The sequence below is a fragment of the Berghia stephanieae genome, chromosome 1 (assembly GCF_034508935.2).
Source record: "Berghia stephanieae isolate SIO BIC M18660-M18661 chromosome 1, UCSD_Bste_1.3, whole genome shotgun sequence".
NCBI lineage: Eukaryota > Metazoa > Mollusca > Gastropoda > Nudibranchia > Aeolidiidae > Berghia > Berghia stephanieae.
This window is the reverse complement of record NC_088360.1, coordinates 124,906,262-124,920,546: the sequence shown is the minus strand read 5'-3', so window position 1 is coordinate 124,920,546 and position 14,285 is coordinate 124,906,262. Positions and strand designations below refer to the sequence as shown.

Below are 14,285 nucleotides of genomic sequence, written 5' to 3'. Positions count from 1 at the left end.
TTAAAAGAAATTAATTCCTGCTGACAAGGGATTAAAGTAAAAGCAAGTGTCTGGATATATAAATACAGAATTAGAGTAATTCAGTTTTCAATAATAATAATAATAATAATAATAATAATAATAATAATAATAATAATAATAATAATAATAGACTCTTATAGAGCGCACAGTAACCTCAACCATGAGTCTCTTGTCATTTTACATCAACACAAAACAATATAGAAAGTACATGACATCAAAAAAGAAAAGTTTTCAAGGATTTCTTGAACATACATTGATTTGGACTCCCAGATGCTCTGTGGAATGGTGTACCATACAGACGGACAAATATGAGAAAACAGGCAGCCAGTGTAACCTTCGAAGGAGAGATGTGGCAGAGTCAAACCTCCGCCTCGAAAGACCAATCTGGCAGCATTATTTTGAACCGTCTGCAGCTGCCTGAGCTTATTTTCCGACACACCAAACAACAGAGAATTACAGTAATCCAGCTTTGAAAATAAAAGATCCCCATTTATGTGAGAGCAGAAAAAAAAAATCCCAGATCAACTTGAGTCCCAAATTTCAAAAATATTTATTCTGGTTGAAGGCGAAGAGCCAAAAATATTAAGAAAAATCTGGGCATATAGCTCATTTTAGTTTTTCCTGTTTCTCACTCATATTTGCATATCCCAAACCTATTTACATTATTCAAATATATTGCTCGTTTTGATCATCAAAATTGTGTCTTATCAATCATTTTTATTTTCTAATTATTCCAAGTAACAGTAGAATCCTTGTTATTGAATAATTGCATGACTGAACATTGGGTCCTCCTACAATGGTTGAAGGCATTAGAAAATACTTTTTGGATGAAATAATATAAAAATAAAATACAACTAAAATAAACTATTATTCATCAACCACTTTTAATAAAACAAGAAGGCACCAACTAACCTGTTCTATTTCGTATGACAGTTTTGAAGTTGCACTGGCAGCCTGAAAGTAAAATATATAAACACTAAAAGCACACGTTCCAAATCTCATTTTAAACTTCACCTCTTCGTCAATATAAATATAATTCCATAATCATAATTCCTCATCCAAAACAGACATACTTTTCTAATTATCTAAAAGAACTCTTACATTTTGGTCTATGACTGGTTAATGCTGCACATTTTCAATTAATCAATGACTGAACAGTCAAGGTGAATCATTTCAACACTCCCTTGAAGAGTCATGTTGATGGTTGAAGATTAAGGCTTTATTTCAACATTACAAATTGAAAATATTGATTGAAACAACTGCCATATTAGCTTTTGCTATGAGATTTTTTTTAACTATAAAAAAAGTAATTTCGCTGGAGTTTCATACATCTTAATCATCTCATAAAATCTGCGATTTCACAATGGCCCTTTTTAACGAAATAGCCATTTTTTGAGTTGAATTTTTAAAGGGGTATCAAGGGTGAGCAAGGAGATAACTCAAAATCAGAAGAAAAAAAATAGGCCTCTTGAAATTTCAGTGGACAGTTTTAATGCTCTTTTAATGCCCCTTTGAACTCCCTCTGGAACATAGGGCTTCGACCACAGATCTCCATCTGGGACTGCTAGGTTGTCGGTGGGCGAACTCTTTTCCACTGGCCTTGTGGATTTCATTCCAATGCTTTCTTCGTGATGTTACCATCTTCCCTTCTCAAAAAGTGCCCAAACCATTTCCATTTCCTTGATTGCATTGAGGTTGTGATAGGCATCTGTTTGCATAGTTCTCATTAGGTACCATTTGAGACTTTATCTTCCCATCTGATGTTCAGAATTTGTCAGAGACAACAGTTGATGAAGAACTACATTTTTATTACTATTGTTCATTATTTCAGTACAGAAAAAAAAGGAGTCTGAAAAGTGATATAAGTCAATGTCAAATTTTAAAATTTAATTAGAATCATGAGTAGATTATACATTTTTTTTCCTCCCACTACAGAAACAATTCAATTGGTGGATGTTAAGATTGCATTGGAAAGACTAAAGATTTTTAATTTCCTTATCAAACTTTGAGAATTTGATTGTTCATCTCCTTAACATCATTCACAATACTCAGTTAAACTATTCTTTTGTGACAGCAAGTTATTCTGGTTACCAAATAATTTTTGAAAAGAAATACTAATCAATTAAATGCAGTAGTATGGCTATGATTTATACTTTATAATTTTAGACTTACCATTTTCTCAGAATCCTTTCCAATGAAGAATGATACATGAAAAAGAAATTCAAACAAACGAATAAATGAATAAATAACAACTCTCAATGTTCACTTTCTTAGAGTGTATGAAAATACATGAATTCTTAAAAATAAATATTTTAAAATAATTAAAATTCACGTTTTAATCACACAGCCTTTTTAACTTCTAATAGCCAAATATCTCTTTTTTTTCAATACCCACCTCTCTGCTGCTGCTGGATCCAGATGAAGCGGATGCAGACAATGAGGAACTTTTAAATCCTGACAGACTAGATGTATCACCAGAATCCTGAAACAAAAGTCATTGATCATAACCCGAACTTTCTCTTACATGTAACTAAAAAATTTTTAAGAGCTTCAAAAAAAAAGGCAAACGGAGTAACAAGGAAAGTTTCATGATAAACAATTCCTCTTCACAACATCTTATACATTTTAATGTATCACATAAGGGTTCCTGATACCTCAGTTGGTAGAGCACTCACTTCACACGCAACGGGATTAGGATCAATAATTTATTCTAACTTCCCTGTCCACCCAACCATGATTGGGTCAATTAGATCTGGCAGAATGCACTTTGCAATAGATAAGCACTCTATCCAAAGGGCAGAAAGCAATTGTTATCGTCCATTTCATGCTACAGAAACCGGGATGAACTCCGGCTCCATGTGACTACTTTTTTTTTTTATTATATCACATTTTAGCATTTTTTATCACCTTTCTTACTGTACAAAGGAAACGCTAACAAAGTAAATATGTGACCCACTGCCTCAAATCAAATAGGTATCAGGTCAGGATTGTTTTGGGTTTTTTTTTTCAAATTTTGGAGTTTTTTGCATGTTAGCAAAGCCTACTATGTGCCTGAAAATTTTATACCAAATCTTTAAAATTCTGAAAATCCATTTCCAAGAAGAAAAGGTTAAGTTTTTTTTTTATTCAGCCGTGGAAAAGATAGATCTCTTGTGGAAAGTCAATGTTGGTTTTGAATGTCCTACTGAGAGTAGTGTTTCAAAACGTGATTTATACAACTGATGCTCAATGCTCATAATCAACTGAATTGTTTTAATAGAGAACATTAGATTGGCTCCCGAAACAACTAAAAACTCAAATTTCGTAATTTAAACCAATTCCACTTTATAACAAATTGTTTGTGCTATCCATATTATTATTTTCTCAGGCATAAAGGCCTTTGTTTCATCTTTCAAGATTATATATCATAATGAGTCACTGCTTAAAATTATGTACAAAAATTATATTATAGTGCATTTCCACAGATTCACTAAGCTCTACACACCTCTGAGTGCTTTATTTATTCTCCAAGGGAGCCATTTCATAAATTGCAAATCACCATTTAGGCAGCCTATTTTTTACTTGCACCGCTTCAACATTATCTACCATTGCCTACTGTCAGCTAGTCATTCACACCTGAGTTAATGTGTATAAAGTGCACACATCCAGTCATTAATCACAATCAACATTGTTTGACTAGTACAACTGTTGAGCTACTGATGTCACCAAACTGTTTTGCTATTAAACAATGGTGATAAACATAAAGAAATCTTCCAAATATTTTATGAATTGTGACTGTAAAATGTAGAGACCAATCTTATAATGCTGCATATCCAAAATAGGGATAAAACAACTTTTTAAAACTTCATTGATTACAGAGGACTTACTTCAGCTTTGACAGAGGTAGAGCTAGTTTTGGTCGCTTGCCAGGTATTTGGCTCATCAAACGCGAGCTGGAAAATAAAAATTACAACCAACAAAAATTATTGATAATTTAAACTTCTTATTTAAAAGAAACTTACGAAATGGAAAGGAAAAGTACAAAGTCTTTTTAAACATGTTCGTAAGCATCAAAGGAAAATAATCTCACTTTGAAGTTCGTGTACATGAAAAGATCACAAGACTTACTTCTGTCTGAGCCGTTTTGGCCCCAGTAGAACCAGATTTGGATGCTGAGTTGGATCCTAGGTGAACTTGCAAAATATTGGAATCACCAAAGTCAAGTTGATGAAGCAAGGCTTGGTCCTTGGTGGAACAGAGCTGAGCAGAGAGAACAATGGATAAAGATTGTTAATGAAGAAGCATACGAATATTGTTTTTAAATGATTGTGGTTTAAACAGAACGTTGCAATCATTCCATAAGCTGATTCTTTTTTTATATATACATATACTACTCATAAATTTATTTTTTTTTAACGGTAATGCAAATATTACATGAACATGGTAATAAGTAAAACTAAAAAAATAACAAGTGAATTGAAAACAAAGGCCTATAAAAATCATTTTAAAACAAAAAAACAAAACAAAAAAACAAATTAAGAAGATTTATTTACAAGTTTATCGTTTGTGTGCATTTGCACATGATCAGCAGGGTGATGCAGTCGATTCAAAACCTTCAAGCGAACAGAACCAACTGTTTCATTGCTATGACACTGTTGAAAAAAGAAGAAAAAATAACCTTTATAGTTGGTATAAAATGTGTATAATTTTTTATTTTAAAAATTGGGATAAAACTTAGTCTTAAAATTAGAACAGATTTTCTTTAATTGAAAAGGAATCAACTTTATTAAATTTGATATTCATATTTAACATAAGTGTATACAAAATTTTTAATCTTACCCAAAACTGCCATTCCTGCATCTGACCATTATCTATTTACCAGGCGTAAATCAACAACAGTTGAAAAATGTTATTTTTGGGGACAGCGAGACACTTACAAGAAGAGTGAATTCTTGCTTCAAAGATTCACATTTGACTTGAATGGACATTTGGTATCCATGGAAGGAAGCACCATGGGGTAAGATTGTCCGTGGTGCTGAGTGAAGCTCCTCCACAGACAGGATATAGGACTCAGCTATCCATAATAATCTTTCGATGGCTAAGTATTTGATGGACCTGTGAATTATGATAATGATAACATTCATCCTTCAACTCTTATGAAAATGGCATTCTTTTAAAGTTAAAACTAAATACAATTTAAGTTTATAGGTCTCAAAAAGTGATCCCGAAAGATAATTAAGATTTTGTTACTACGATGAAAAGTAAATATTCTTGCTTTAAGTAAATTACTGAAGGAGATTTTCTGAAAATAATTAAGATTCAGAGGCCAGTTACAGATATACAAATACAATCAGGTCTGTGAGTCAAGCTACTACCAACAATGTAAAATGGCAAGGTCTCAATACAATTCGACTAAAAAGGATAGAAAAGCAAACAGATAAATATTTTCTCTTTTTTTTTAAATTCTGCTCAAATCTCATTATTTTTGTATCTATCTTTTATTTTTTTTGCTATCGTTTTGTATTGTTTTACGTTAAAGGTATTTTCAATTTACCTTTTTTACTTTCAACCAAGCACCATAGAAATTATTTTTACAGGGTTATAATGAAAATAATATTCACTATTAACTTACCGTGAAGGGAGAGGCACATTGGCTACGTCAGGTACAATAACAGCAGTGACAATCTTGGTGGCATTGGATACTGTTTGGGCTACAGCATTACCACCAACACCCATCATGGCAGTCTGGACAGATAACATTTTAGATATCATAAACTTTATCAAAACCAAAAAGGAAACCATACTGTATTTTACATGCATAATATAGCAGGATAAGCTGTACTTAACAAATGTGCATTATTATTTTTATTATTATTATAAAAATAATCATTATTATTATTATTATCATCATTATTATTACACAGCATGACTCTTACAAAACCATCACCCATACACAGCTACATGACAGAAAAACAATGACATTGTGCAAAGACTCAAGTAAATTCAGTATATAAAAATTAATCTAACAATCAGTTTTTGCAGTGCTCTAAGTCATATCAGGACCTAAAAAAGGAAGTTGAAGGGATAGTCAAAAATTAATAAATCTAAAGTTCATCTGCGCTTAAAAACACTGGGGAAAAAAATAAGCCAACAGGGACTGGCCCTTACAGGTAACGGTTGTTGATTTTAAGAACAACCCATCTATGTTTCTGTTTGATTTTGTATTTTTTAATATTTTATACCGCTTGCAACACCATGTATAAATCACAAAGAGTGGTACCTTAAGAGCTTCTTGAATTGTATACACCTGTTAGAGTACTCCAATCTCATAATGAAGGACTGATTAACGTTCCCATATATAAAATATCTCAAGCTGAAAAATCTTTCTCTGTCAGGACCCAAAAGTATGGAACAAATTAATTAAAGAATCAAAGATGCCCCTGAAGCTCAGTGATTTTATGGAAACTTTTAAAAACATTCGTATTCAGACAGCCTTTTGAGTAGTAATAGTATTGTGTGTTTTGTTTTACCTATTGTCTTTGTATGTGTGGTGCCTTAGAGCACTTTGTGGATTCTGTGTGCTATATAAATTAATTATTACATCACATTACATTACATTCATTACATTACATTACATTACTGACCTCCAGTCTTGTGTAGCATTCATTGATGAACCTCTTGTGGAGATTGACAGGGTCTTTCTTTAATTTAATGTTCAGGTTGGAAAAGCTGAGAGACAACAGCATTTGAATAGCTTGTTCAGCAATTGACTCCATAGGAACGTGGAGGCAAATCTCCCATAAATAGTCCAAACCTATCAAATCTGTTTTATCAACCATCTGTGAATATCAAACAAATTCAAAACTTGGAATAATATTATGCATGACATCAAGCAAACTAATGTTTTTCTCACTATATGCTTTTTGTTTTTTTTAATTTAAATATTTGCCATGCACCTTTGAGAGAGGTTATTTAGCCAACACATCAAAAATGCCAGGTTTCTTGCATTAAAGGGCTCCTGTATGTAAATACTGAATATATTAAACCATAATAAAGATGATAAATACAAACTGCCTAATACTGTATCATATTATACATACAATATAAGATTATCATTTATACACAATAATTTTTTAACATGGCCTATCCAAAAATGATTCTGATGATTGGAATCTGTTGATATCAAAGCAGATCATCGTCTTGGCAATGATAATAATTTTAAAATGAGCAGTAGTACTTACGAATGTGCCATTAACTGTCTTCAGTTTGTGTTCAAATGCATTCACTTTTTCAAAGAAACACTTGAAGCACATGAAACCTGGAATTAAGAAATGATTATACTCTGATTAGCCTATTTTCAAAAACTGAAGAAAAAAATATTAAAATGAATATAAACAATTCGTAAAATTCAAACAAAAGGCATAACTGATGGTGACAATACCTGTTATTGATTTATTTTTCTTTTAATTCTCAAGTATCTTAAATACAATATAATCCTTACCATTCTGACTTAATTTTGAAGGATCTATACGTAAGATTTCCTTTTGAAACATGTCTTTCTGGGTATCCATCTCTAAATCTGTGATACCATTTCGAAACCATTCATAACATGTCTGGAGAAAATAAAAAGGATGAATGCAGTATAGTAATTTACCCAAAATTAGAAATGAGGTGGTATGAAATATAATTAATGATTTCATTTTTATAAAAAATGTTGGCTGTTTAAAAAAAAATACAAACAAAAAAGTTTTCTAAATCATTTACTACAAAAATAAATTCAAAAATTATTATTCCCCTCTGGAGCATTTTTTTTTAGCATTTTCTAATTCAAAGGAATGTATGCATGCCTTAATCATTTAAATGTATGAAATGCTGCAATTTCATTTCTTAAGTTAGTACGACGATCAATATAATTCCAAAATTGAACTCCAATGTCAGTAGCTTTTAACTGGAATGAATCTTTGAGTAATGAGTAAACCTACCTCTCTATCCCACTCACAAGCCTTAGGATTGGCTACCAAGGTAGTCCAAATATCACGTGCTCTGTTCCATGGTAAGTAAAGGACTCCCTCTTGTAAAACATATCGTAGAAATGACAAATGTGTTGTGATGTACTGTTGAAAGATAAGTGATTACATGTTTTACAAAAAAACTACCATTATATATATATATATATATATATATATATATATATATATATATATATATATATATATATATATATATATATATATATATATATATATATATATATATATATATATATATATATATTTATATATATATATATATGCGTATCATATACAATTGGGAAGTTGAAAGAAGGGGTGGGGGGAAACAAGAAATATTATTTTAATAATAAATAAAACGTAACCAGAGCTGTATTTCCATAATGGATCAATGCTATTTTATTAAATGATTATAACAATAAAAACTAAGGTTTGGATCCTGAGAGACAGATTTTGAAAACTTGATTACAAATCATTCGCATAATAGCAGAACAAACTAAAATATTTAAATATCTTTGACATAAAGAATAACTTTTACCAAATGAGTTCAGGGTGAATCAATCGTATTCTTCAAAATTACAATTATAACCTTATTTTACACTTGTTAAAACTTAAATTACACTCAATCACTTACATCAGAGTGTGGATATCTCCCATCCACCATTGTTGTCGGTTGCAGCACACCATCTCCTATCACAGTCAAAGCCTGTTTGTGACATTTAACTAAACTGTTTGTCACCAGTTTGATAACGTCACTACTCTTGTTTACTTCATTTATCACCCCCTGTGATGAAATATTATGTTAAAAGTGAATGAAAGCTGTGATTAAAAGTTTACGACTTCTATATCGAAGTCAGTCATTAAAATCTGCGATTAAAAGTTTACGAATTCAATATCAAAGTCAATCCAATTAAAACCTTACCACATAAGAAAATCATTCCTAAAAATCTCTCTGCAATAGCAGTTTGACATGAGAAAATATATATTTGGCATAAAAGTGGAAAATTACAGCTATATTAAAAGTTTAAAGTTATACTCATCACATCTAAAAAGTAACGACCATATGCACTATGGTCATATGGATTTCATAAGCTATCTGTGAAGGAATCATTATACAGCAGACAACTATACTGACGAGTTCTACCTGACCTTTAGAGTATATTTAGACAATTATTCTTTGATAGATTCTTTAAAAGATTTTGAGAGAAAAAAAAACAATCTAATTAAGATATAAACATCTCCCACCTTGTCAGTCTTCTGAGTGCTTTGCTTCGTGATATTCTTACTGATAGCCATGAGTTGTCGAATAGCTGGTAACACACAATAGCCCTGGAGATCAAAATAAATAAGGATCTAAATAATTAAATGGTAATAGAGAAATACAACGAGCCCAACGCCATGTTCACAATGTTTTTTTTATTCATTACCCTCATGTTATTTTACAGTAAACAATGGTTTAATTTGCATTCCATTTTTCAAAACATGATGATGACTTACCTTCTTGATGTCATCAACACATTTATAAATATACTGCAGCTTGACTTGCTCCCTGACACTATAGGAGTCGGACAATATGGCATGATGCTGGTCTAAAGCCTGCTCTACTAGGTGGGTGGTCAGGGCACGCAAATGAGACAGATCCCATAACAATTCCAACACCTTTGGAAAAAAATATGTCAAATGTCATTTGATGAGCCATGGAATTTTAAATGGGCTTAAATAATTTAAAAAGTCATTTTATCTTGTGTAAGAAATTATCATATAAATAAATTATTATGTTGTTTTTTTTGGGAAGTTTTTTTTTTTTTTTTTTTTTTTTTTTGGGGGGGGGAGGGGTTTATTTGTTTTCTTTTCTTACCCTTGTGGTTGTCTTGGTCACTTTAGAATCCTTCCCAATTTTCCCAATCAGACTAAGCAACTTCTCCCTGATTCTGTCAGTATCTTCTCGCCATTTCTGCAAAAATATAATGTATATTGTCATACTCCACAAGGACCATTTTGCTTCTTATATTTATACATATGGCATCAAAATTTTCCCTGAAACAATAAGCACAGTTTACTACTATTCAATATTTCCCCATAACAAACTCAAGAAAAAAATATTGCAATTTCTCATTAAAAACAATGTAACAAAATATAATCTCTTCTAACCACTCACTTTCTCAATCAATCGAAATAGCTGCTCCAGCTGATTTGCATCGAACCTGACCGCAGCGGCAGCAATAATTGAATGGATGTTGTCTATTACATTGTTGGTTTGACCATTCTGGAGAGAGAGAGAGAAAATGGATATCATGATTAGACAGTGATTGCGTTCTTCAGGTAAGAAGATTGGATTTCTATTAAAGTGAAGCATTTAATTGAAGTGGCCTTAACTGATATTTGATTGATTTGTTAAAAACTGAGCAAAAATTAACTTAAGTCTTTACCTGCATTTTCCATATCATGGTCAACTCTTCGCCCGACAATCTGGGTCCAAGAAAATCAACAAGACCCTTGATTTTATCACAGTACTGAGCCTGATCAATATTGCCTGTAAGATTAATAAATGAAAGATAGAAATGGTGGTGACAGTTCAAATGTAGTCATAAAGACCCAACTTTTTTTTTTTTACATATGAGGTCTCAATTAGGAAGCTTGTCAATAAAGATCTTTATGGTGAAATTATCGAAAATTGTGGGTGCAAATGGTTGGTACAGCTTCAAATCTACCAATAGTAAGTTTCATTACAGAGCAAATGACAACTGTGAGATTAATCTAAAGATCTGTCAATCCCCACACATCATTATGCCTTAAGTTTATCCTTATTTAATTGGATTATAAAACAATTTGTGTAAATATTGATGATACAAAGCAAAAGGCACCCATGTCTATTCTGGCCAAGAGAGGACACAGATACTTCTTGCACTGAGTCATCGACATTAAGAAAACCAAAATATTTGAGAATACATAATTCCTCACCTTCCAAAGCCACTGACAGTACTTTATTCGCCACTAACCAATCCAGAATTTTGTCTGCATGGATGATTAGTGAAATCTTTGTTGTCCTGGATGTGCCATCAAGGTCATCAATCAATTTTGTCACCTTGAAAAAAAATATATCACAATAATTTGTGTTGTTCATCTCATTTTGGAAAATAGAAGTTCTTATACTTCAGAGTAAACATTGTTGAATTAAGTAAAAAAGATTAAAATGTATTAGATTATGAACATTAATTCAACAATAATACATGATTATACATAGTATTGTACAGACAACAAACGTGATGATTGCCTTGTCTTATGTGTTATATGCATGTGGTTCCATACCAGGAAACTTAAAATTTGTAAGGTATGTATGTATATCATGGTTTTGACTGTAGAGAAACATTAAATAAATGCAATCATTTTTTGTGTGGCCTTGGGTTTGGCACTTTCTTGGAGTAACCCACTTGACCATGGTATGAATCATTGCAATAAACACTGGATATAACAAAACCGGTTCCTAACAGGCACTTGTATTCTACTATTTTATTTTTTATTTGTGGTATGGCCTGAGGGGATCATCTAAAGAAGTGTGCAGTGTTTAAGAGCACATTGGACCTGTACAAATGTTCTATATGAACGTGCCATTTATTTTTTCCTTTTATCAAATTCCATTTTTGAGCTTTTTTAAAATCTACCAACATCATTTGGAAAGAGTGCATCATAACAATCAATTACACTGAATTTAATTTGGTGATTTCTAGATCAAGCAATATGATTATTGCACAAAGGTAATTAAATGAAGTGAGCAATTTATCACTTGTGTCAATGAACTCTTACCTCTTTTAAGGCATTCATCTTTGCATTGAAATGGGGAGATTTGAGCATACGTAAAGTTATCTCAAGACGAAGATCATCTAATCCATCAACATCATTTGGCCATAATTGGAGACAAAGCAATTTCATGGAGCTCAGTAACTCTGATACACTTCCCATTCTCTGTCATAAGACAAACATAAAATACACATAATTTTTATAACAGTTTTATTATTTTGCTTGTCTTTAATGTCTTAGTGGTTGTATCTATGTCGCAAATTAAAATGACAGAAACAAATACCCCCTTAGATCCCATAATTTGAGTGATGTTTATAAACTCATATATATAAGTAATATTAACATGCTTTTTGAAACAAAGTTCAACTCATTCAAGGAAATATATCTCCTGACAAAACCTTATATGAAAAAGTCTTACAAAATGTGCAACAAATAAAAAGAAAAGTAGTCTAATTCACACCATTCCACCAGCAATTGATTTATCTATATTTTTTATGTATCATTAATTTTACTGTCTTTTGATGATCAGTATAATAGAAAATGTAAAGGATACCTTTTTCTTCAATTCTTTTTCCTCAAGTCCCTTTATGTAGAGAACAGACCTTTCCATCCCTGGCCTTAGCGTTTCCTCAACAAGTTTTGGGTTCAGATATTCAGCACACACACCAAAAGGTTTTAACAGCAATGACATATTCTATGGAAAATATTGAAATTATAAATTTTCTTCTCCATATTACAAACTAAAATAAATAAAAACACTTTTTTTTTTTAATTTTCATAACATTTATCAAAACGTTTTTAAAAACAGCAGTATCATATTTCAGGTAATGTTTTACATTTGGAAAGATAATAGTTAGAATTACTAGACACTGGGATAACAGAATTTCATGAAGTCTGCACATTTTCATTTTAACTAAATATGTCCCAAGTTTCTTATATTCAAACTCAATTATACAATTTTAAAAGCGTCACAGTCATATTTAAAAAATTAAAATATGCAATATAATTAAATCACAACTAAAGGCATACCAAAATATCAAGCTCTTCTGTGGCCAAATGTTTCTTTATCAGGTCAAAACCTCCTTGGTGCCCAAACTAGAAATGAAGCCACAGAAATCAATTAAATTAACCAGACACACATATCAAATAACTATTACAAGCAAGAGAATCAATTAAATTAATCAGTCATACACAAATCAAATAAATATAACAAAAGAAGTTTTGCACAACTGTCATTTTCTTTATCCCTTTAAACATGGAACTATCAGATGAAAACTTTTGTGAATAAATTTGTAAGTTTCTCAAAGAAATAAAATTACAAACAGTATAAGTAACTGTATATCTAGAATAAATACTTTAATCTTCAATATTTTTTTCAAAGTAATCCCCCCCCCCCCCCTTAAAAAAAAAATAAATAAAAAGAGAGAAATAAACGAGAAAGAATAAAAAAATCTATATTTTATTTTCTAATGAAGACAGTAACATGTCTTTACCGAATTTATCAGGTTTGTTAACCATCCAAAGGGAATCTGAAAAAACAAAAACAAACAAGTTGCAAAAAATAAATGAATGAACTTATCACTACCCAATTGAAAAACAAACAAGCATCCAAACCGTGTTGAAAGCTTGGGGTGACAATAAACTCGTGCCATAATTTGAACATTACTATAGGGTTAAAAATGTAATTCTAACATAACTAAAATATGCTTAAGTTATGGGGAAGAGAGAATGGTTGTTAATATCCATCGAGATTTCATTTACCAATTAAAATTTTAAACATTTTAAAGTTATTCTTGTTTTGTTAATCAAATATTTGTTTTGGGTATTACTAATATACTAATTTCTGTAAGGTCATTAAAGAACAAAAACAAAACAAAATTTCAGACACTGTGGTCCGTTTCAGGAAAAAAAATTTTAAAAATCTAAGTTTTTGTAGTAAATTTTGTATTATTATTTGGTCCATTTACACTAAACCCTAAGATTTACCAGCACTTATCAGATTTTATATTTGTTTGAATATACCTATATTTTAAAGAATGGAAAATAGTTTTTAAAAATGAGAACTTACAGAAGACTTTGAAGAACTCGGAAGTTCACGACCTTCAAATCTTTCCTCCCACATGATACGACTGTCTCGTTTATTTTGATTCTTGATATGAAATTCTGTCTCAGGATTGAAAGCCTGTAAAAGATTACAGATAATAATTATCCGACAATTATTAATTGTCGTTAGTACAGAAATTACTCAGAAGTTGAGAGATAAATAAAACCATAAGATAGCAATGACTATGACAAATGTGTTTTTCTCTTTTTGAGAAAATTTTTTTGTCTAAAATCAAAGCCCTATCTCCACTGAGTAAAAATGTTAATGAAATTTGAAAATCCATTCATAAATAAACAAGTTATGCAGTTTCACAGGTGTCATTTATTTGGATGACCCGCAAAGAGGAAAAAAATGTGAAAATATGGGACGCTTTT

At 31.1% G+C, this 14,285-nt stretch overlaps 1 protein-coding gene across 1 annotated transcript in view; it reads right to left on the bottom strand.

Moving 5' to 3' along the window:
* LOC144963025 (ubiquitin carboxyl-terminal hydrolase 24-like) overlaps positions 1–14,285 on the bottom strand; it is a 48,874-nt gene that overhangs the window by 28,619 nt on the left and 5,970 nt on the right. The window contains exons 5-28 of the mRNA XM_078896599.1: positions 13,876–13,989; positions 13,301–13,336; positions 12,837–12,902; positions 12,361–12,501; positions 11,814–11,972; positions 10,971–11,094; positions 10,439–10,542; positions 10,168–10,275; positions 9,868–9,963; positions 9,507–9,668; positions 9,255–9,338; positions 8,644–8,793; positions 7,983–8,114; positions 7,502–7,613; positions 7,242–7,318; positions 6,645–6,839; positions 5,633–5,745; positions 4,938–5,115; positions 4,554–4,652; positions 4,129–4,260; positions 3,888–3,953; positions 2,417–2,503; positions 2,194–2,208; positions 934–975 (exon numbers count right to left, since the gene is read on the bottom strand). Of these exons, the coding sequence (XP_078752725.1) occupies positions 934–975; positions 2,194–2,208; positions 2,417–2,503; positions 3,888–3,953; positions 4,129–4,260; positions 4,554–4,652; positions 4,938–5,115; positions 5,633–5,745; positions 6,645–6,839; positions 7,242–7,318; positions 7,502–7,613; positions 7,983–8,114; positions 8,644–8,793; positions 9,255–9,338; positions 9,507–9,668; positions 9,868–9,963; positions 10,168–10,275; positions 10,439–10,542; positions 10,971–11,094; positions 11,814–11,972; positions 12,361–12,501; positions 12,837–12,902; positions 13,301–13,336; positions 13,876–13,989 (2,592 nt within the window). The remainder of the gene's footprint in view (positions 1–933; positions 976–2,193; positions 2,209–2,416; positions 2,504–3,887; positions 3,954–4,128; positions 4,261–4,553; positions 4,653–4,937; positions 5,116–5,632; positions 5,746–6,644; positions 6,840–7,241; positions 7,319–7,501; positions 7,614–7,982; positions 8,115–8,643; positions 8,794–9,254; positions 9,339–9,506; positions 9,669–9,867; positions 9,964–10,167; positions 10,276–10,438; positions 10,543–10,970; positions 11,095–11,813; positions 11,973–12,360; positions 12,502–12,836; positions 12,903–13,300; positions 13,337–13,875; positions 13,990–14,285) is intronic.